The following is a 22,769-nucleotide window of genomic DNA, read 5'->3' on the forward strand; positions in this document are numbered from 1 at the left end:
CAAGGCAATGGGACATGCTGTACCCCCTGGAGACCTTGGTGTTGCCACTAGCTGGCCTGGGTGCTATACTGACCCAAGCACCCCAACCCCTCTGCCTTGCAGAAGGGGAGCTTCCCCAAACACTGTTGGGCCATGGAGAAGTCACCACATCTGTCACACCCCACCCAGCGCAATTTTCATTGTGCAGGGGATAAGGCACAGCCCAAAGCAGAGGGTGTAGCACACTGGGAGGCAAGGCAGCAGCAATGGGAGGGGAAAGCTGGAGCCATGTGGCATCGTCCTGTACAATGAGTCCTGAGGGTCATCTGGCCCTGTGGATCTCTCTGAAATAGAGCCAGGTCTCATCTTCTCAGTGGCAATTCAGCCACACTGACTAGCACTCAGTGGGGCTGGCAAGCACGGGGAGGTCCCTGCCTCTGCCACAGCAGGATGGGATGGGCCAGTGCAAGCTACAGCTGTCCAGCCCTGAAATAGGATGGCCGACAGCTAATTTATCTCCTGTGCAAAGATAAACAGCGCCTGGGGCCCTGCGGGGTCGGGAGCTGCCCTGCGCTCCCAGGGAACGGTCTGATTCTTCCAGGAGAGCCTCCCTGGTGAGCATGGTGCACTATGTTGAATGCTGCTGAGGTGCCAGGAGCTTTGGGAGCCCCAAGAGTCACCAGAGCCATGGCAGGACACAGGGTAGTTTCTCACAAGATGTTCATGGGGAAATTGGAGAGCACAGAATCAGCAGCTTTTCCCCTCAGAGAGAAGAGGTGAAGGGGACAGAGCTGGGCCATGGAGCCTGAGAGCAGTCAGCTCCTGCCACCAGCATGGCCAGCAGCTGTTTTTCCTCAGGGTGCTTGGAGGAAAAGGGAGGACTTGGCTCATGCTGGCTGCTCCTGGCCCCTGCAGCACACATGGAGGGGACAGAGCCACCAGCCCCTGCCACGCAGTCTTCTATCATCCCATGCCACCAAAACTCAATGCAGCAGTAAGAAGTATCAACAACAAACTGCTCTGGCTGTGGGATGGGGTCACAGCCACTGTCCCTTGTGTCCTAGTGTTGTGGGGTAATGCTGCTCCCCAGGCATCCACACAAACCCTGCAGCTGCCCTGGCCAAAAAATGCCCTTTGCCTTCTGGAAAAGTTTCATCCATAGAGAAAGGAGTCAGGGAAATCCGGCAGCCAGGCAGGTGGAGGGAGAGTAAGGAAACAATCTGGGCATGCTGCCAGCAGGCAGCACCCAAGGCAGAGAGGTGCTGTGCTCTCTCCTCATCTTACATCCTTGTCTGACATCTGGAGACACACTTGATACCCTGGTGCCACAGTTTACCCCACTGCAGGGACACAGGGCAAGCCAGGGCCACTGAGACACTCCAGTGACAGAGATACATGGCCTTGTTCTACCTATGCCAGGAAGCCTCTTTGGGCATCCAGGCCACATTACAGCACCTTCAGCCAGGGGCCAGATACCCACAGCACCTGCCACAAAGATCCTTTCAAAGGCTCAGGGTCATGGATATTGCTGCTGTGATACTCCGGCCCTCGAGGATGGAGCCCAGGGTTCAGCACTTGGAGCTTGTCCCAAACACTCCTTTGCACCTGCACATGGAGCACACACGCCCACTTCCCCCAAAAAAGCACGTGTGCACACACCTTCCCCTCCTACCCCTCCCAAGAGAGATTGCACACACCAACAGGTGAACACATGAAACACACACGCTCAAGCTCCCCACAGACATAAATAGGGAATTTATTAGAGCAAACACACACATGAGTGCACACACTGGAGGCTCTCAGTCCCTGTGACAGTGCACATGGCTTTGCACATGCATGTGCATGGTTACTGCTTCAGGTGATGGACACACGTCCTCCACATGCACCCCAGGGCGCACACACACCTTAGACACCGGGCACACTGCCGCTGGTGTGTGGGGGCTCCCATACAGACACGAGTAATGCCCTCACTTCTCCCATTGCGCACAGGGGTGCTCAGACACTCGGGGTAGCTCATCCATCCCACTGTGCACACACGTACACACACACAGACCCTCGAAAAGATGTGCGATGAGTGCAGCACCCTCTTACACATGTGCGCACAGACCCCTCACACACCCCTCCCTCCCTGACACTGCCTTCCCCTCACACTTCTATGTGTGCACAGCCTGCACACACCCCCATGCACTCCCCTCGTCCAGCACCCGCACACAGACACACACCGGGAGTCGCCTGCGCCCCCGGCCCAGCCCCTCCCGCGGCCCCGCGCAGGGCGGCCCCTGGCCGGCTCTCGGCGGGCCGGTCCGGGCGATCCCCCCGGGGCTGTCGTAAGCCCAGCCCTCCCCGGGTGACTCCCTAGACGTGCGCTAGCAAATGGGAGCGGGGAGGGGTGTTGCTGTCTGACTGCCACTTGTTGCAAAAAAAAAAAAAAAAAAAAAAAAAAAAAAAAAAAAAAAAAAAAAAGGAAGAAAGAGAGAAAGAAAGAAAAGAGGGAAAAAATCCCACCCACCCTCATCTGCTGCGGAATAAAAGAAATATCGGCGGGCGCGGCGCCATGTGAGCGGCCGGCCGGGGCCGGGACCGGGCGGAGCAGCCGGCCGTGCCCCCCGGGACGGCGGGGCGAGCCCCGGGCGGCGCTCGGAGCCGGCGGCATGGTGGAAAACCCCAGCCTGGCGGCCAAACCCGCCCTGGTGAGGGACGGAGCGGCCGGAGGGGCCCCGGCGACGCGGGGGTGCATGGCGGGAGCGGGGTAGGGACAGCCGCGTTGGACAGGGAGCGGGTTCGGGGTCCCCGGTGAGAGCGGGAGGGAGGTCCCGAGAGGACAGGGCCCCCTCCATGGAGGGTGAGCCCTTCCGGCGGGATCGGGACGGGGTCCCCGGCGGGGACGGCGTGGTGGGGGGCTCGGTAGGAGAAAGGTTCCCCGTCGGGGCGGATGTCTCCGTTGGGAGCGGGGAGGGAAGGGGTCCTCGGCAGGACGCGGTTCTCAGTGGAACTGGGGCGGCGGTCCCACCAAGACATGGGTCCCCAGCGGGATGGAGGAAGGAGGCGCCCCGCGTCGGACCCGTCCCTGGTAGGAGCGGGGTCGGCGTCCCCCGGAGCAGCGGGGATGTGCCGGAGGGCCGGTTCTCCCGCGGGCACGGTGCCGGTGGTCCCGGCGGGGGATGCAGCCCCTCCGGCGGCGGGAGCCGCGCCCGGCGAGGCGACGGTTCCGCGGGCAACTTTTGGGCAAGGCCCCCGGGAGCGGCGGGGAGAGCGGGTGGGGTGGAAGGATGCTTCCTCCCTCCCCCTCCTCCTCCTCCGGCTCCGGCGGCAGCGCTGAGGCCGTGCCCTGTGCCCGCAGCCGGCCGCCCCGCCGCGGGGGCCGGGGGCGGCGGGGGGGCTGCGCTTGGCGGCGGTGATGGAGAGCCTGCAGCGGCAGCAGGCGGCCCGCCTGGCCCGCGGCCCCGACGGCGCTCCCCGACGGCCCCCGGTGGAGCCCGGCCCCGGCCCCGGGCCGCCGGCCGCCGCTCCCCGCCGCCGCCCGGCCTCCGGCCCGCGCCCGCCGGCCGCCGCTGCGGGGGAGGAGGAGGACGACGAGGAGGAGGAAGAGGAAGAGGAGGAAGAAGGGGAGCCCCGCGACCCAGCGCCGCCCCCGCACCACGAATGGACCTACGAGGAGCAGTTCAAACAGGTAAGGAGGCATCGCTGCCCCGGCACCAGCTGCTCCGGGCAGGCATCCCCGGTGTCCCCCCGTAGTATCAAAACTCGGGTTCAACTTTCCCTGAATGAAGACCTCTAATGCCTCCCATTGCTCCCAAACCCTGTCTGCGTCCCACCCTAAATGGGCAGCACCATGCCCCAGCCCCGACCCACCCCAAGCAGACATCCTCCATATCCCCATTGACCCTAGACATTATTGTGATGGCACCCTATAAATGGATGCCCCCTGAATGCTCCTCACTGCCCCTGTTCCTAAGCCCTGTCCCACCCTATAGGCATCATCATCATCCTGTGTGCTCCCCATCTCCCTGCTACCAAACCCCATTTCAACCCTGCTTCATGACCCCACCTCCTCAGTGTCCCCTGTGCCTGTCCACAGACCCTGAATCATGGTAGGGTGTCCAGTGTCCAGTGTCCAGGCATCTCCCTGGGCGCACCCTGATCTGTGCCAGCTCCATCTCTAGTGCTTTCCATAGCGGGTAAAACAGGCTGACCTCTGTCCACGGAGGTTTTGCAGAGGTGGAAAAGGGCAAGGGCTCTGCTGTGTGGTCACCCAAAGGAGGTGGCGAGCCACGGAGCTTGTGTCTCTGCAAGGGTCAGGGCATATTACAGCTGGTCAATGCAGGTCACTGATTTCTTTGTACTGGAGGGAGTAACACATACACCCTGTCCCCTCACCTCCCCTACACCTGGTGGGCATAGGGGAGACCCTTTTGCAACTGAGATCTGGCACAGGGAAAAGGTTTCAGAAGTTCATATAAAGGATGGAAGAAAAGTCTCCCTCTATTTAATGCATGTGGGTCTCATCTGAGCTCTGTTGTGCAAGCTCTGGTTTGCGCACAGCAGGTGCCTCTCCATGCAAGGGTGTGGGCATGGAGTGCACAGCACCAGGCAGGTTTGTGCTCCCCATGCACTCATCTTGGCTGGGGGAGACAGAGGGGCACAGTGGGTGATAGGGAAGATGTGGTGAGGGGATAGAACAGACAGGGATGTCCCTACAAAGCTGTTGTGTGGCTTTTTAGGACAGCACTGCTTAGGGACAGGAGGACCAGGGCGCTTCAGTCTCACCCAGTTCTGGCAGGAGAGGAGCAGCAGCAGGGACCAACTTTTGGCTGCTGTGGTGACTTCTTCCTTTTCTGTTCCAAATTGCTCATAAGTTATTATTTGGGGGGGGCGGGGCTCATCCCCTGCCTACAGGGCGGCAGGTACAGGTGCAGACAGGGCACAGGCAGCACATGCCTCCCGGCCGTGCCCAGGGACGCTGCCAGCGCCTGACGCTGCCTTGAAGCAGCCCGGGGAGGGCCGGAGTGGGTGAGCTCTAGAGGCCAAACAGCTCGTCCGGGAAGTGTTACATTACACCCCGCTGCACAGAAAAAGGCTGACTGTCCGGTTCCCGGGGTCAGCCGGGAGGTGGGAAGCAGCTCCTCCCTCCCGGGGAGGCTAAGAAAGCATCCCCGGCATTTCTCATCCTTCAGCCTCCCGCCCTGCCCCTGTCTGGGGCTGCCCGCGCTCCTTGTGCAGGGCAGGAATGCTGTGAATAGTGGGAGAGGGATGACAGGAGAGGTTGGGGTGCAGGATAAATCCTGCCACCGCTTCCCAGGGTGAGAGCTGTCTCCTTCCTTGTTTGCTCTCTTTTGGTTTTTCCAACCCTGATTGGAAAAGTGATGTACCCCTCATCCAGAGACCCACACCTTGTGGCATGTCCCAGCCAGCCCAGGGAACAACTGGATATCCTTCTGCAGTTTGGAACAGGCTGCGGTGCCAGCTTGCTTTGGGGTCTGCAGGGTGGCTGTCACTCCTGTCCCTCCCCTGAGATCATGCAGGAGGGGACACAGCCCTGCCTGGGCGGGATGTGTCCCTGCTGGGTCCTCCCCAGGCTGCAGGGCTGTGGCTCACCCAGCCTGGGGAACAGGTTCTCTGCTCTCTGCAGGGACTAAGTGAGGAGGGTGGCTGTGCTTCAGCTTATGGAGGCTCCCCAGGGGCTGGGCTGTGATGCTGTGGGGGAGGTGGGGGGTCAGTGTGTGTCTGCTGAAAAGTTGCTGGGGCAATGGGAGTGTGGTTCTGAGGGTCCTGGAGCTGGAGTGAGACATGGTAGTGGCCAGAGCTGCATTTCCCACCCGGACTTGCTGCTTGAAACTGCCCAAGCCATGATGCCGTCACCCGGGGTGGGGTCCAGGTCTTGTTTCTGCTCTCATCATCCTGGACTGGGGCACACCTAAGTGAACAGAGACCATCAAATCCAGGCTGCTTGGCAGGAAGTGGGCAGAGAGAGACTTCCCCATCTCTCTGCAGTGGGGAGGATGCCTTGATGGGGATGGGGTGGGAAGTTGGTGCAGGACCAACCGGGGAAGGGTTTCCACAGAGCACAGTGGTGCTAAAAATGGGAGCAGAGGACAAGGTGGTTGTGGTGAAACCCTGTGTTAATGGGCAAATGCTGCTTTGCATGGAGAGGCTTTCTGGGGAAATACCCCACATGTATGCTATAGTTTTGTATGTTCCCTAAGGTGCTGGTTTGGGGAGGGGGGGCTGGTGAGACCTTTGCTCTGACTAGGGGGGTTGTTGTAATGTTACAAGGCTGAGAGACCCCCTCACCCCTGCCTCTTGCATCAGCCCTGGCGCCGGTTTATGTACATTGATAAGGACACATGGGTAGAGACCTGGGCAAAGGTCTGGGAGGTCTCCACACCCAGGGCTGTCAGGCAGACCCAGCCCTAAGGTGAGGGCCACCAGGTGGGGTCTGTTGCTGCATTGAAACAAGCCATGAACCCCAGCTTCCCTAAGGGCTGGGATGCAGCCAGGTTTTAATTCTGTGGTGCTGCTTTATGTTTGACTTGGAGGGCATGCTAACCTGGCATTTCTGGTGCCAAGCTCAGCTCCCCCTGAGCTGAATTCAGCTTCCCCCCTTGGGAAACCATGCATATTGACAGGGATGGGTGCACTGGTTTCCTCCAAGTGATAGAAGAACAATACCAGAACCCGGGGATTTTCTTCTCCATCCCCTGTGCTGAGAGGGACTCAAACATCTGGGCTCTGCATTCAGCTCTCTGTTAGCGGCATGTTTGCTGGCAGGAGGATGCCCTGCCTGCCACGGCGCCTCCAACATGTTCACACCCATTTGTGACTGGAGGGATCAGGATCCTCTGAAGCTCCTTCCTCCCTACCCAGGGGCAGCTGCAGGGGGTGAGCCCCAGCCAGTCCTTTAGGAACTCCAGACTGTCTGGTAGCCTCAGTGGTTAATTTGGGGGTGCAGCCAGCAGCCGTTTGCCATTATCCTCAGCCTAACTCTGTTCCTCCTGCCCTGCCTGTCCCTGATGCCAGCAGTTGCCTTTTGCACCCACCCACCTGTCCTTAACATGCATTTAGGGAGGGCTTGCCAGCTGTGAATGTGTGCACTCACATCTCAGAGCCTGGAGGTGTGTACACCTGTAGACGAAGACCTCCTTGTGCCATATAAGATTGTCCCAAAATGGGGTGGAAGGGTATGTGGTGTGCACCCTCCTACCTCTATCCCTATTGCTTTCTCTTTTGGTGTTGTCCCTGGGGATGGAGGAAATAGAGGCAGGAATGTTCAGAGAATGGAGGCAGCTGAAGAGGGGGACTCTGAGAAGTGGGTAGTGGTCTCCATGCCACAGCCCACTCCTCACTGCCAGTGCATCTTCCACCTAACTGCAGGACCAAGGGCTCCCAAGGCTAAATTAGAGGGTCTCTGGCTACACTGCAGAGGCAGGGAGGGGGGAATGGACACTGTTTGCCCCTGTCCATGTCTGCCTGGGGGCTTTTCTCCAGTGAACCTGTGAGCAGAGCTGTGCCCCTAATCTGGGACCTCAGGGTCAGTGTGCTAACCGCTGGAGCTCCAACAGCTCTGGCAACCCAGCTGCAGTGGAGGGCACAGGACAAGACTGGGGGGCTGCTGGGGTGTGTCTGGAAGGGCAAACCGGTGTTTGGGGGGTGTGTGTGCCCACAGACCAACCCGTGTGTGCATCTGTATACATGCACATGTCAGCGTGGGGGTACGTGGGTGTATGTGGACCCATGTGAGAGTCCCTGTGTGTAGCAATCCCTGGGAGATCCTGTGTGTCTGTATGGATGCACAGGAGCATGCAGAGTGTGTGTGAACCCATGGAAGTGCTGGAATGTGTTCATGGATCCATATGAGCACGTGTGGATCCATATGGCTGTAGGGGTGTGTGTGTGTGTGCACACGAGTCTGAACACACCTGTGTGCATGTACAGACACACGTGTGGTGTCCCAGTGTGTTTAGGCATGTGCATGCCTAAACCAGTGTCACCAGGTTGGAATTGCATGGACCCATGGGTGCTTGAGGCAGGGCTTGAGGGCTCAAGAGCCCTCAAAAGCTGCCACATTATCTTCCAGCCAGGGGTCCAAAGGGTTTGGGATTGGGGCTCCAAAGAGGAGGTGTAAAAACTAGTTGAGGGTGTGAGAATACCCTCACTGTGGAGGGTCAGGAGCTCACACTGAGGCTGCTTGCAGGTCCCTCCCCAGCTACCTCCCTGAAATCAGATGCCAGTTGAGTCTTTGGGGAGGATGCACCCCCTCATCAACTTGGGCCTCCAATAATCCGCTAACTGGGTTAATAGTGGAGGTAAATCTCTTGTGCTGCCAACTGCCTGGGCAGCGCTGCAGTGGGGAGGTCAGATCTGGGGTGGTGGACTCTGGTCTCAAGGGGATGGATGGATGGATGGATGGATGGATGGATGGATGGATGGATGGATGGATGGATGGATGGGTGTGCACAAGGATTGTGTGTATTTGAAGAGTGTGTAGGGATGAGTAAGTGTGGACAGGGTCTGTGCAGAGGGAGGGCACATAATAGAGCTGTGTGAGTGTGCTTGGTGGGGCTGTTTGTCCAGGGTGAGGGTGCACAAGAACAGCATGTACATGTGTGTGCATCTTCAGAGCTAGCTGCAGTGTGCATGACTGTGCAGAGGGTGAGCAGACTCTACGTGGGGGCTGTGGAAGTCTGTCCCCTGGGGCACAGGGCACCCACTGGAGACGCCTCTGTTCTGTTCAGCCTCTGTGTGAGGCTGTGTTCTCCATCATGGATCCAGAGCTTACATCCCGTGTCTGTGGGAGGGCATGAGTGAGAACCAGGCCCAGATACTCTTTCTACTCAGGCACACAGCTCTTGCAGGGGCCGAGATGGGGGCTGGGGTTGTTTTCAAAGGGTGCAGTTAGCGGGGGCACCAACCTTTCCTTCTACATTGTCCCTTCAAAGAAGTTGCAGGAAGGGGATGGGGATAGATGTGCTTGGTAGGGAGGGGGATTGAACAGCCCATGCACATCCCAGGCATGCACACAGCCCCACGGGCATGCACCCCCTACTCACACAGCCCCATAGCAGGTGTGTGCATGCACAGACCCCAGTGTGTGCTACACTACAGCATGCCCTGTGTGCTCACCCATGCAAGTACCGTAGCGGTGCTGTCCGTGTCTCCTGGGGACACCTGGGGTGGTGCTGGGCATGGACAGGGTCCCATGGCTCCAGTCACCTAATAAGGGATTGAAGGGGAAGGATGTCCCACGACTTCAGTCACCCATGGAAGGATCAGGGGCAGGAGGAGACGAGAATGAAGGGGGAGGCAACATGGAGAGGAAAGCAAGGATGGAGGGGGAGGCAGTGGTGTAGCAAGTGCTGGTGGGTCAGGGAGGTTAACCCGAACAAATCTGCTCATTGACTCCCTGCCTGCTCAGCCATGAACGAGTAACAAGGGGCTGATCATGGGGGACGCGCGTTTGCTGGGAGCCAGGACCGCCTCTCCTGTGCCACAGCCCTCAGATGGGACAAGGGGCCATGAATGGTGCCCATGGTTGCACCACACAGCCATGACCACCATGTTTCCTCTTGCCCCAGCCTGTAGGCAAGCCATACCAACACCCCCTGCCTCAGTTTCCCCTCCTGCAGAGTGTGTTAAGCAGAAGGCTGGGGACCCTGTGAGCCCCCCATGACATGTCAGGGCCAGGCTGTGTGGGAGGGGGGCTGCCGTCCCAAGGCCAGCTCTTGCCAGCAAACCTTGCACGGGGCTGGGTTAATGTTTGCAGCAGGCAGCCCTCCCGGGAGCGGCTGCGGCGGGAAGGGGGGTTCTAATGACCTGCCGGATCTGCCGCATTATCAGCGCTGATTAAACCTGCCTGCTCTATAAAGCGCCGTTAAATATTAAGCATGATGAAAGGCTTTGAGGGGGAACCACGGTGCTGGGAGAGGTCCCCAAACAGAGATGTCCGGCTATGCTAGTGGGGCGACTGCTGAGTTTGGTGGTGTTGGGATGAGTGAGCACCCCACACTGCTCAGGGCTGTGGGGTCAGAGGAGCATTGTCCCCCCAGGAGCCAGCACTGCCTTCGAATGCAGCCGGCCGTCCTGGCAAAGCTGTCCCATAACCATTAACTTATTAACAACTGGTGGAAGAGGCGAGTGGTGGCTTGCAAGGTCAGGGGGTGGTTTGTGCCTGGCGGGGAGTGAACTGCCCCCCAGCTCTGGCAATGGGGATGGGGGGAGGGACCTGCAAACCCTTAGTTTGTTGTGTGTGCCCCATGGCAGGGGAAGATTCTAACTGTGGATACTCTTAGGATCCCTGAACCCCAGTGTGCTCAGGGCTGTTCTTCAACTGGGAATGGTCAGATTCTGTGGCTACCTGCAGAGTAAACTGAGGCATGCCAGCAGGGCACAGGGGAGGACACACCAGTGTCTGGGTGCTTGGCTGTGCACCAACCATCTTGCTTGGGAAGGATCTCAGAGACAACAGTCGAGCTCCAGAGAGGTGCTGTGACTCCAAAACAGTGCATCAGCAGTCAGCCACCCGTGGTGTGTGGCTGGGGGGTGCAGGGAGCTGAGCATTACCTGGGCGCGCGGCGTGAACAGCGGCCAGATGGAAAAATTAGCAGTGTGGCTAATCAATGTGGTGGATATTAAGCAGCTCAGGGTTGGGGGGTTTGCATGGTGGGGGGGAGCTGAGCAGGGTCCAGGATCGATACAGCTCATATTAAGTGGATTGAATCCTGGCTGCTGATCTGAGCCCTCGCTGCCAGCAGGAGGTGGCAGCTGAGCGGGGACTGTGGGGGTCCCACTGAGACCACTTCCCTTGGCAGTGGGGCCCAGGGGGGGACTGTGTGGGGACTCACCACGATGAGGCAAGCTGAAGTGCCTGGGGGGTGGCTTAGCACCTCATCACATCCTTCCTCTGTCTAGGGTGTCAGCTAGGCTAAGGGGTCTAAGACCCGAGCTTCATCTCTAGAAGCCCTCCTGGCTCCAGGAAAGTAATCTCCTTGGTGAATGAGTGGTGCTAACAATGTTACTTAATCGTGGGAGGAGGAGGAGGAGGAGGAGGAGGAAGCACAAGGTCTATTCATGTCCTGTTAATAAACCGTGTTCGACCCACTGACCTTTAACCTGCATGACAAGCCCCGTTATCCCAATCCCTTCAGGAATATAGATGTCGCCATGGCAATGGGATGACAGGACAGAGCAGGTCCCAGAGCTGCACCCAGCGTGGTCTGTGGGATGAGGACACACTGAACTAGTCCTGCACAAGCACCCAGGCCAGCAGTGCCAGGTGGAGGTGCGGTGCTGCTGGGGTTCCAAGGCCAGTGGAGTGGCCAAGCATGGACAGGTCCCCGAGGTCGGCAGAGCAGGGCTGTGCTGCGCACCGGCGGGATATCGATCCCAGGGCTTGACAGTTTAATACTTCCGTTTATAGAGGAATATAGTTACATCGATGGCGTTAAATGAGTTACTAATTATATCAATACAAACACGATTAAAAGGGTCCTTGCTCATAGGTCACCACAAGCAGGAGCCTCCGGTTGTGTTGCACAACTGCCCCTGGGCAAGGCTCAGACCACTGCTCCCAGGCGCACGGTGGGGGGATGCTCTGGGGCAAGGTGTGCCCTGCGGGGTCAGGGGTGCCCATCCATGTGGAGTGCCTGTCTGGCGTTATGTGCGCTTGTGTGGGACTGTACATCCCTTTCTGTACTTCTGTGTTCCCATTCAGGGCTCTGTGTGCCCATCTGGGGTTGTGGATGCACATTCAGGGTTTGTGTGTGCATATATGGGGTTGTGCATGTCTGTTTGGGGTTATGCACGCATGTATGGGGCTCTGCCCATTTGGGGCTGTGCATGCTCAACTGGGATTTTTGTGTTCCTGTCTAGGGTTATGCATGCCTGTCTAGAGCTGCGTGTTCCATTCTGGGGTTGTACATGCCCCTGCAGGGTTGTGAATGTCTGTCCAGAATTGTGCATGTATATATGGGTTGTGAATGCCTGTCTGATGTTGTGTGTTCCAGTCTTGGGTTGTGGGTGCACATACAGCGATGTGCATGTTCCATCTGGGGCTGTGCATGCACATTTGGAGTGTGTGCCCGTGATATATGTAGGGGGTTTATTGATGCTCCTGCAGTCTGGTGTGTGCCCATGGAAGTCTGGTCACACACTGCTGTACATGCCCCTGGGAGGCTGTGCACTTCAAGAGGTGGCTGTGTGTGCCTGTGTAGTGATTTGTGCCTGTGTGGGCTGTGTGTATGTGCAGTACAGGCTTGTGCACACTCCTGTGATGTTCTACATGCCCCTGCAGGGCTGTGCACACTGGTGCAAGGTTGTGCAGGACTGTACGTGCCCATTCCACTTTTTGTGAGGCACTGGGGGGGTTCTGTGTCCCTGTACAGGGTTGTGCCTATGCTTGTGTGGAGCTGTGCAATGCCCACGAGGGGCTGTTCACACCTGTGGGGGGTTGAGTGAACCCACACAAGGCTGTGCACGCTTGTGGGGTTCTGCAAACCTGTGTAGGGTTGGATAGTAGTTGCATATGCCTGTGTAGGGTTGTATATGCTCACATGGGCTTTTGCACCCACCACATGGGACTGTGGCAGCCTGTGTGGGGTTATGTACACCCAGGTGAGGCATGTGTCCCTGCAAAGTGACTGTGTGTGACCCGGGAGACCTCTTCTCCAGCCTGAGGATCTCCAAATCTCGTGGAACACCCCGTGCATCCCAGGCTACCCAAGGGCTGTGCCGGCTTGTACCCGGTTATTCAGCTCCACTCTCATCTCCACTTAAAAGCTGACCTTTGCTCCCCATTTGATGTAATGTGTTTTTGCATCTCAGTGCCCCACAGATAAAAGGTTAGAGGTTAATAAACAGTGGAAAAATAGAACCTGGCCCTTGGAGGGCACCTGTTTTGGGGGCTGGAGTCAGTAGCAGCCTGCTCTGGATGGGATCCTGCCTGCATCGATGGGAGGAGAAACATGAGAGGCACCCAGGGCAGACGTGTGTAGGTACTGAAGCCCATCCACTGGGCAACCCTCGGGACAGCCATGGCTTCATCTTGCAGTGGGATGAGTGGTAGTTGCCAGTTTTGGGGGTTTGCCCCTACCTTGACAAGCCAGATGTCAGGAGATGTCAAAGCACTTGGTGTGGAGGTCTTCCAGAGGCAGGGACAGGCAGGGAAATGCAGGCAAAGCCTGGCTGACACAGCCTTCCTGGGGCAGAAATCAAAGCAGCCTCCTGGAGCTCTGCTAAGAGCCTGACCTAGTTACTGTAATCAATGGCTTGGGGACCTCCTGGAAAAGAGCAGACAATGGGGAGGGGGCACAGAGCAAGACAGGAAACCACAGTGGAAAGGGACACAATACTGGCACCCAGGGGTCAGAGCATTCCAAAAGCACCCTGCTGCAAGGAGGGAATAGGTGAGTGGGATCCAGAGAGCAGGGAGGCAGCAAAGAAGGAGCTCCATGGAGCCAGGCAGTCAGGACCTGTGGGTATGGTGTGTGCCTGGCAGTTGTACCCCTAGATGAAATTAGGGACAGGCAATTAACACCAGTCTGTCCCTGAGAAGGGACAAGCAGCTGGCACCTGGGTTAGACAAGGGACTGTGTTAGGTGTATCTGTTCAGTGGTGGGAACCATGGGGTCTGTAGAAGCATCCTCACATCACTGTAGGTCCCCACATCCCCCTGAATCCCCACATCTCTGTGTCCCCTGAGTCCCTGCAACCTCACATCCCTACATTCCCATATCTCTGCATTCATGTGTCCCCATGGCATCCACCCCCATCCCCACACCTCCGTGTCCCTGCAGCCTGACGACCCTTAAGCACAGCTCCCTTTATCTGTGTGGTGAATGATGTTCTGTGTGGAGTGGGGGTGTGCTCCCTTTCTATTGGTTTTTAACAGCCTTTCCCAGCACAATTGTTTTTTAAACGACTCTATTTTGTGCCTGACTTTGTTTTCCAGCTTGCATTTCTTTGTATATGTTTTGGAAATCCATTCTGGACTGCTGAGTTTTGTTTCTTTTCAATGGCTTTAAATTCTTGCCGGGCTTGCTGGGAGGAATTGGTGTCTATAGCGTCTTCGATTGGTGCTAATTTTTCCTTCATGTGCTCTGACTTTTACTGCTGGGCCATCGATCTGGCAGGCTCCAATTTGTCATGGTCACTCGGGCGCTGTGCTGGAATCAGGCGAGCTTGGACTTCCGCACGGAGCTGGCACTTCGTGTCTCACCTCCCCAGTGCTGTCCCTCAGCTCAGGCTGTGTCCATGTGTCCAGACCTTCCAGCACACAGAAATACCCTCAAAGCCACATGTTTGTGTCTGTGAAATCCTGTGCACATGGCAGCCTCGGCATTTGCAGCTCCCTCGATGGTATCCAGTGCCATGGGCATGCCAACCTTTCCTTCCCCAGGATGGGATCAGCCCCCACTGTTTGGGTGGGCCTGTGTCCCTGTGAGGGATGAGGGCTGATGAGGATGCTGATCCCATGCTGGGACTTGGGGAACACCAGCACTCAGCAGTGCCAGAGCAGAGCTGAGCTTCACGATCCTGGGGTCCTGTCTGGTGCTTGGGGTTTACTGATGCCTCTGAGCTGTGACTCTTGCATCTAAGAGGGCGAGGGGCACGACAAACTCAGGCACAGACTCAGCATCTCTGTGGCAAAGATTCAAAATAGTCAGTGGTCTGTGGGGAACCCATGCCAGACCCCAGGTATGGGGAGAGCCCACACCCAGGCAGAGGGTGTGTCAGGGGATTCTGTTAGTGGTCCACAGAGAACCTCTTGTTGCTGCAGAGAAGGCAGGTGGAGCCAGGGGTGATGCCAGGTTCTGGCACAGGCAGTGTTCAGCCCCAGGCACTGCTCTCCTCTCCATTCTCACCTGCATGTGCTGGAAGCACTGACCCCTCTCTCTCTCTCTCCCTGCCTCCAGCTCTATGAACTAGATGAGGACCCAAAACGCAAGGAGTTCCTGGATGACCTTTTTGGCTTCATGCAGAAGAGAGGTAAAGGTGGGTGGCTGGGGTGGGTGCCACTGCCACCCCTGCCTTGGCTGCTGGTGGGGGGCTCATAGTGTGTTGTTCTCAGGCTCTGAGCTGCTCCAGGTCTCTGAAAAACCCTCCAAAACAGGCAGGTCCTATGGTGCTCCCCCTGGCCCTCTCCCCTAACCCCAAGCTGGGGCATCTGTTGATGCACTATTCCATGCCCATTAGTGATGTCCAGCAGGGATGGCCACTGAAAACACCTGGTGGGGATGTCCATTAACATACCCCTTGGTGACAAGCATTAGCAACACCTGTTAATGATGCCCATCAGTAGTTTTCAGGATGTTTTAGAGGTGCCTGGAGAGAATGCCCTTGGCAGTGCCCATCAGGGCTCCCTGTTAGCAGCACCTGGTGAGGATGCCCACCATCAGCACCTCTCAGCAAAGCCTATGATTTGTAGGAGTGGGGCCAGCAATCCAGGCATCCAGGGGTTAAGGGCTTGCCAGCCAACCCATCCTCATCGGAAATCTTTGCTATCGGCATGGGGGGCCGAGCTGGCTCCCAGGGACTCGATAAATACTTTAACCTTCGCCCTCCCCGGCCGGGGCTGCGACAATTAAAAGTTGCCAAGCGCGGGCGTGTGGCTGGCCGTATTAATTAGAGCCTTTTGCTGGTGTGTGGATTAATGAACAAGCCGCTCGATAGCCAGTAAACCCCAGGCAGAGGTTAATGCCGAGCTAATTAACGGGGAAAGGCTGAGGGGGGTGCAGGGGCTTTGGGGCTGGCTGTGCCTGGGGTGAGGGAGAGCAGAGAGGGGCAGTCACCCGCATGTCCTGACCATTGAAAGGATGGTGAGGATCTCCACCTGGCTGTGGGGCTGTGGAGATTGACTTTAGGGTTGGCTTGGGACACCACAAAGTTGTTGCACTCATGGGTGTGTGGTGAGTGGCTGGCATAGCCATAGGGCTCACACTGGGGCCAGCTGTAGGCCATGGATGTGCTGGGTACTGCCCCATGGGTGCCCCCTGGCCTTCATGCAGATCTGTGGGGAGTGAGTGGGAGCATCAGCACTATCTGGGCCCTCCCAGCATCCATCAGCTACAAGATTCATGGGCTGTTCTGCAGCTTCATTATCTCTCTCTCCAGAGCTAATTATCTTCCTCACTATTGGGGCTGGGGCTAATTAAGTGCCTGCTGGTGTGGGGAGGAGGGAGGAAGCCCAATGCTTCCCTGATACTGTTGCTCCACATCCCTCTGTGTCTGGATGTCCCACTGCTGTGCCCTCCCTCCCATCTCTCCTGCCTCTCCTGCAAGTGGGTGCCATCCCTCTGGGGAGGGTAGGCAGGGTGTGGGTGCACAGGTGCAGGTGTGCATGAACTGTTTGGAGGAGACAGGGATTTTGGACCAAAGAGAAAGGGGACAGAAGGGCTGAGGGGCAAGGACAGCATCCCAGGGATCGTCAAGAGCTGGGTAAGAAGCAGCACCTGAGAACCACTGCAGGTACAGCTGGGGCACCCAGAGGTGCATGGGCAGGGGACTGTGACACCCAGCCTGTGTCCCCAGGGTCTCCAGGAGGGATTGATGTCCACAGGGCAAACCCTGCTGAAAGGGACTGTGTCCCCCCTACTGTTTATGTGGATAGTATCAACTATCTGACATTTGTCAGAAGAGTGGAAAATCTGTAGGGCTGAAAAATGGGTTGGGGGGCAGACCCTCTGAGGCCACCCCATGGGACAAGGGCACAGCTGGCCCTGGTCACTCATGGAGGTCATACTGCCATCAGATATGGGGTACAGGCAGTGGGGCAGCTCATGACAATGCCCCAACTTCCATGGCACCTCAAAGGTAATAGGGACACAAGGGGGCTATTTCCGCATTTGCTTACTGGGTTCTGCAGGCCCTCCCCCCTGCCAATTTCACCACCAAGCCGAGTGCCCTGCTGATAAGACAGGGCTATTAATCAATCAAGGCACTAATTGCAGCACCACAATGGCAGTATCACCTCCCTGGGCTTTTGTGCCCTTTGCCCTGGCTTGGGCTGGGGTCATCACTCTGTGGGGATGCAGACAGGTGCCTTTGTCAGTGGGACAGGCATCAGCCACGCACCCCACACAGCCCCGAGATTAATGGCAAGGCACTTTTGTAAGCTACCAAGAGAGGAGAGAAGAGGAAGAGAAGAGGAGAAGAGGAAAAGAGAAGAGGAAGAGAGGAGAGGAAGAGAGAAGAGGAAGAGAAGGGCGAGAGAAGAGACGAGAAAAGAGGAAGAGAGAAGAGGAGAGGAAGAGGAGAGGAAGAGGAGACTCGAGGAGAGGAGACAGAAGAGAAGAGAAGAGAAGAGAAGAGAAGAGAAGAGAAGAGAAGAGAAGAGAAGAGAAGAGAAGAGAAGAGAAGAGAAGAGAAGAGAAGAGAAGAGAAGAGAAGAGAAGAGAAGAGAAGAGAAGAGAAGAGAAGAGAAGAGGAAAGAGAAGAGGAAAGAGAAGAGGAAAGAGAAGAGGAAAGAGAAGAGGAAAGAGAAGAGGAAAGAGAAGAGGAAAGAGAAGAGGAAAGAGAAGAGGAAAGAGAAGAGGAAAGAGAAGAGGAAAGAGAAGAGGAAAGAGAAGAGGAAAGAGAAGAGGAAAGAGAAGAGGAAAGAGAAGAGGAAAGAGAAGAGGAAAGAGAAGAGGAAAGAGAAGAGGAAAGAGAAGAGGAAAGAGAAGAGGAAAGAGAAAGAGAAGAGGAGAGAGAAGAGAAGAGAGAAGAGAAGAGAGAAGAGAAGTCCATGGGCCATTGACTGGGGGCTGAGACCCTGCAAATTTGTTGGCATTGGGGGAGAGCCCTCTAACTGGGCCCCCCCAAGGTGATGGGTCTTGTGCCAGCAGCCCTGAGTGGGCTGGTGAGCTACCGACAGCAGATCTCAAGTCAATATCTCTGCCTTTCTCCCAGGGGGATGAACTCCTCTCCCCCTTCCCAACCTGGTGAACAACACAGACACACACAAAAAAAAAAGTTAAATGAACTCAGTAAAAGAATAAAAAGAGCTCATTTTTCAGGCTTATGTGAAGAAGCCAAGCCAATATCAGGGCCATAAATTAGGGATGCTGGAGGATGGCGGTGAATGACGGCTTCGTTTGAGGGGCGAAGCACAGTCGTGACAGCCTCCCTCGGCCAAATGGATGGCTTTCCAATACTGCCTGTGTCCCGCCACCTCGCAGGAGGAATAAATATGGGGTGGAATGGCACAGCACAGGACAGGGTGGAATGGGATGTGATGCGTGTCCCTTCTCTTCTCAGCTTCCAGCAAATGCCCAGACCATCATCCAAAGGAGGCATGGAGTACAGCAAGGCTGTGGGGTTATTTGGGGGTGCTGAGAAAGTGGGAAGGGGCTTTTAGCCAGACTAGATGGCTAGGGAGACCATGCTGATCTATATCTATACTGGGCTCACAGAACCCTGGTGAACCCATGTCCACTTGCCCCATAGCCTCATACAGAAGGGTGATGCTGGGGCACCACGGGTCAGGGTCTCTAGTGAGACCAGTTGAAGAGGATTTGGGGTCAGGTTTCTTGAAGCAGGGCACTGAAGTCCTTTAAGCAGAGGAAACTTCTGGGGCCATATGTAGGATTAAGAGGTTTTTCAGGAACTCTTTGAAAGAGTTAGGAGCTGGAAGAGAAAACCTCTTCAGAGAGGTAGTTGTGTGAGTCCTCACAGAGGGGTTGTGGGGGTCATCCCTCTTCAGAAAGGTTATAAGATAGGTCCCTTTTCAAAGTGTAGATGGAGTCTTTCTTTATGGGGCTCTGAAAGAGCTTTACAGAGTGAGTCATTCTAGGATGATCTGAAAGATTTCGTAGATTGGTGCTGTACAGATAGCACTGAGAATTGTAGAGAGACAACCTTATCTAAGAGTGTCTGGGGGTGGTGCTTTTCCCATCCCACTGTGGCTGTACATCCCAGATGAGAGCATACCCAGCCCCACTGACAGCTCCATCAAAGGTCACTCTCTTGCCAGCATGCTGGAGTCTCCCCTGCTTTTTGGCACAGCACCACTCTGGCCCTGCCTGTGCCCCAGGTGCCCACAGGTGCTCACCTGGGCAGGAGGGCTGTGCCTGCCATTGTGGCTACCTGCAGTGGCAGTGGGGGGAAGGTGGGTGCTCTGATCCCAGGTCCAAAGGGCTCCTGTGGGCAGCCCCCCACACCCTTTTCTGTCTCCTGTGTTCTGCCGGAAGGGACACCAGTGAACCGCATCCCCATCATGGCCAAGCAAGTGCTGGACCTGTACACACTGTACCAGCTGGTGACAGACAAGGGCGGCTTGGTCGAAGTCATCAACAAGAAGATCTGGCGGGAGATCACCAAGGGCCTCAACCTACCTACCTCCATCACCAGCGCTGCCTTCACCCTTCGAACACAGTGAGTGCCTGGCAGCCCAGCAGGAGGGGGACACCTGCCCTGGGGCACCTGCTGGCTCAGATGGCCCAGAGCCCTGGGTGGGGCCTGACATGGAGTACCACAATAGTGGCTGGAGGGCTCTGCTCCTTCCCAAGTGCTCTTTGCTCACCACAGGGCTGGCTGGGAGGTGCACAATTGTGGATGTCCCCTTGGCTCTCTCCCCATACAGATACATGAAGTACCTGTATCCCTACGAATGTGAGAAGCGGGCGCTCAGCTCTCCCGGAGAGCTCCAGGCTGCCATCGACAGCAACCGTCGGGAGGGGCGGAGGCAGACTTTTGGCACAGCACTCTTCAACTACTCGCCAGCCAGCACCCCAACCCTGCTGGGCACCCCCAAAATGCCTCTGCCAGCTCTTAGCATCTCCACACACAGCTGTGGCCAGCTCAGCCAAGTGCACAGTGTTAAGAAAGGTGGGTGGGGGTCCCAGCTGCCCAGCAATGACCATCTCTTCCCATGAATGGACACTGCTCCAGCAGCAGGGATGTTCCCTGTCTGCTCTTGCCCTTTTTGCTTGGGGTAAATAGGAACAATGTTGTTCTTTTAGTCCCTTTCAGGGAGTGAAACAAGTGTATTTCCCCTGGCTTTGGAGAAGGACCAAGCCTAGATACTGGGAGTGGTGGCCTGCCCTGCCGCATTGCTGGTGGGGTCGAGCTGGGACCACTGGGAACGGTGAGGTTGGGTGGCAATGAGGGACCCGCTGAGCTCTCTTGGTCATTGCAGAGGATGGAATGCTGGCAGCATCTGTGCCAGGGCGCATTGCTATCCCGGTGGGACTGGCCGGGCACCATCTCACGGCAGCCCAAGCAGCAGCTGCCTCACAGGCAGTGGTGCTGGAGCAGCTGCGGGAGAAGCTGGAGACAGGGGAGCCCCCAGAGAAGAAGGTGGCCCTGACAGCAGAGGAGCAGCAGCGGCTGGTGCAACATGCGCTTCAGCACAACCTCCTGGCCATGGCCTCCCAGTTCCCCATGAATGTCAAGATCTCCAGTCGAGGTAACGAGATGCAACACCTCAGCCTTGGTCATCCCTTTCCCTGGCAGCCGAGGTGGGAGCAACAGCAGCAACTGGAGAGGAGTATGGATGCCCAGAGGGACTGGGTCCCGGCTTATCTGTCTTGGACAGATTCTTGTTTCTGTTTCGCTTAACACTCATATTGGTATTTTCTTTCCCCAGATGACAGACAGGAGACCGCATTGAACCTGTCCACCAACAGCATTAGCAGTATCAACATGTCAATAGAAATAAATGGAGTTGTCTACACAGGTAAATAGAAGGGCCGCTTGGCCCGTGTAATTGCGGCCGGGAAATCCAATAACTTATAGCCACTGCCTGGCCAGCAAGTCCTTCCTTCAATCTGATGTCTTTACTATAAAATCCATCGTAATGAAGTGGCAGGGCTTGGGGAGAGGGGGCAGGAGAAGGAGGGGGTTGACAAGGATGGAAATTGGCCCAAAGCAGGTGCTAGCAATGAAGGGCTAAAATGGGGGGTGAATAGATGGGTGTACTCTGATTGAGAAGTGACCCTGCACCTAGGGTTATTCCACACCCCAGGGTTCCAAAGGCAGGGCTTGGATTTGGGGTCACCCCAATGCTTGTGTACCCAGAGGGTCTCTGGTTGGATGTCAGGCTTGCCTGATTGCAGAGCATGTTGCAGGAAAAGATGTTGGGGTGCTTTGCTGGAGCAGAGGATCCTTTGGGATGCTAATGTGCATCAGCCTGGCTAACTGGCCCATCCCATGCCCCCCAAATCCATGCCTGTTCTGCTGAGATGCCCCACAATTAAAATTGAGGGCTTTGCCTTCAGAACTTAAATATTTAACGAGCTGGAAAGGTCAGGGCTAAGCATCATATGGGGCTGCCAGCCAGATGGGCTCTGGGCCACCTCCCAGGCTGCCCAATGTAACTGAGGATGACTGGGCTGGGGAAGGCACCACAGCTGATGAGAGGGGGCTGAAGGCCCCCTGAGTCTTGGTACCACACTCCCCAGCCTGGGTACTAGGAGCCAGGTGAGCAGATCCTCCAACCCTGGGCTTGCTCTAACCTGCTTGTTCTTGTCCCCCAGGTGTCCTGTTCGCCCGCCGGCCCTCAGCCACCCTGGCATCTGGTGGAGGGAGCACCCAGACTCGTCCAAACCCCATGCCTGCCCCAAACCCCCTGCTCCCAGCCTCCTCTCAAAGCCACACTCCCACTAGCGCCTCACTGTGAGGCAGACATGCCCCCACCCTGGAAACAGCTGGGGGTGCCCAAAGTCTGGGGTCCTGAACTGTGGGACCCAGCTGGGCCACCAGGGTGGGATGGGGGACCCAGAGGTGCCTCTTGCTGCAATACTGAGCTGTGTCCATGCAAGGCTGTGAGCACCCACGTGGGCCCTTTTGTCCCTTATCCCCACGTGCCCTCTGTCTCTCACACGCACACACACAGACAAACACACACACACACAGAAGTTCCTTCCCAAGGCACTACCCCCAGGTAACCCCCCACATACATCTCCTGCTGCCCTGATGCCTGGGGGACCCCCGGGACCTGCATGCTGCATCCCCTACATCCTGCAGCCCCTAACTCACCTCAATGCACGCACTGCTGCCCCTGTACATGCCTCAATGCATACACTGTATCCCCTGCACACGCCCTTAATGCCCACATTGCCTCTCCATACACACCCTCCGTTCAAACACTGCAGGCACGATATTCTGCAGCCCCTATAAATTGTAGCCCCTATACACTGCAGCCCCTATATATACTGCACCCCCTACCCACTGCAGATGCCCCTACCCAGCCCTCCTGCGCTGCCTGGGTTTGCTGCCCCTGCCCTGAGACACCCCCAGGGTGGTGGCATCTGAGCCCCCCAGGTCCTTAGCTCAGGGGGATCACCCTGGGGGGGGCAAATAATGGGGATATTGGTGGGAATGGTGGGGGTGGAGCTTATTGGGGTGGGGCTGGGGTTGGGGCTGGGGTTGGGGGTTAATGTCGGGGTGGGGCTTGGTGGTGGTGGGAGGGGAGGGTTGCCCAGCAGAGCCCCCCCACCGCCAAAGATTGCCTGGGTGCCAGGGTCCCCAGACGGGTGACAGGGAGACAGCGGCACTCCGAACTACCTCGTTTGGGGCTGGGCAGGCGCCTCCTCCACCCCTGTGTGCCCCAGGGTGCCAAAGCAGGTGAGCGTGGAGCGACGCTCACCTCTACCTCAGCGCGGGCGGCTCGGCGGCGCCAGCCTGTTCCCCGCACTCCCACTGCAGCCGCGCGACTCCGTGTATCTATTAAAGGAATCAAACTCAACCAGACTGGTGCTGAGGGTGGTGTGTAGGGCATGGTGCCACCCTCCGAGCTCCAGGGCCCAGTTTGGAGGTGCAGGACACCCCCACAGCCTTGTGATACCCTGGGTTTACACCTGTATTGCCTGAAGTTTCAC

At 57.0% G+C, this 22,769-nt stretch overlaps 1 protein-coding gene across 2 annotated transcripts; it reads left to right on the top strand.

Moving 5' to 3' along the window:
• Window positions 1–2,402: 2,402 nt before the first annotated feature.
• On the top strand, window positions 2,403–22,287 carry ARID3C (AT-rich interaction domain 3C). Of its 2 annotated transcripts, none has more exons than XM_058828129.1 (8): window positions 2,403–2,669; window positions 3,320–3,649; window positions 14,886–14,964; window positions 19,140–19,323; window positions 19,532–19,776; window positions 20,087–20,356; window positions 20,537–20,626; window positions 21,426–22,287. In XM_058828129.1, exons 1-8 carry the CDS (start codon window positions 2,631–2,633, stop codon window positions 21,566–21,568), a joined length of 1,380 nt encoding a protein of 459 aa, XP_058684112.1. In that variant the 5' UTR covers window positions 2,403–2,630; the 3' UTR covers window positions 21,569–22,287. The 2 variants fall into 2 exon arrangements, with proteins under 2 accessions (XP_058684112.1, XP_058684113.1); XM_058828130.1 differs by having other exon boundaries at window positions 14,886–14,958.
• The last annotated feature ends 482 nt before the right edge of the window (window positions 22,288–22,769 follow it).

This window comes from Poecile atricapillus, chromosome Z (assembly GCF_030490865.1).
Source record: "Poecile atricapillus isolate bPoeAtr1 chromosome Z, bPoeAtr1.hap1, whole genome shotgun sequence".
Classification (NCBI taxonomy): Eukaryota; Metazoa; Chordata; class Aves; order Passeriformes; family Paridae; genus Poecile; species Poecile atricapillus.

What these genes read in the sequence shown, in the direction of transcription:
- ARID3C (XM_058828129.1), top strand. Translation starts at nt 2,631, where the DNA reads ATGGTGGAAAACCCCAGCCTGGCGGCCAAACCCGCCCTG. An exon ending in TGGCGGCCAAACCCGCCCTG is followed by an intron (nt 2,670 to 3,319) that starts GTGAGGGACGGA and finishes CTGTGCCCGCAG; the next exon opens with CCGGCCGCCCCGCCGCGGGG. An exon ending in AGTGCACAGTGTTAAGAAAG is followed by an intron (nt 19,777 to 20,086) that starts GTGGGTGGGGGT and finishes TGGTCATTGCAG; the next exon opens with AGGATGGAATGCTGGCAGCA.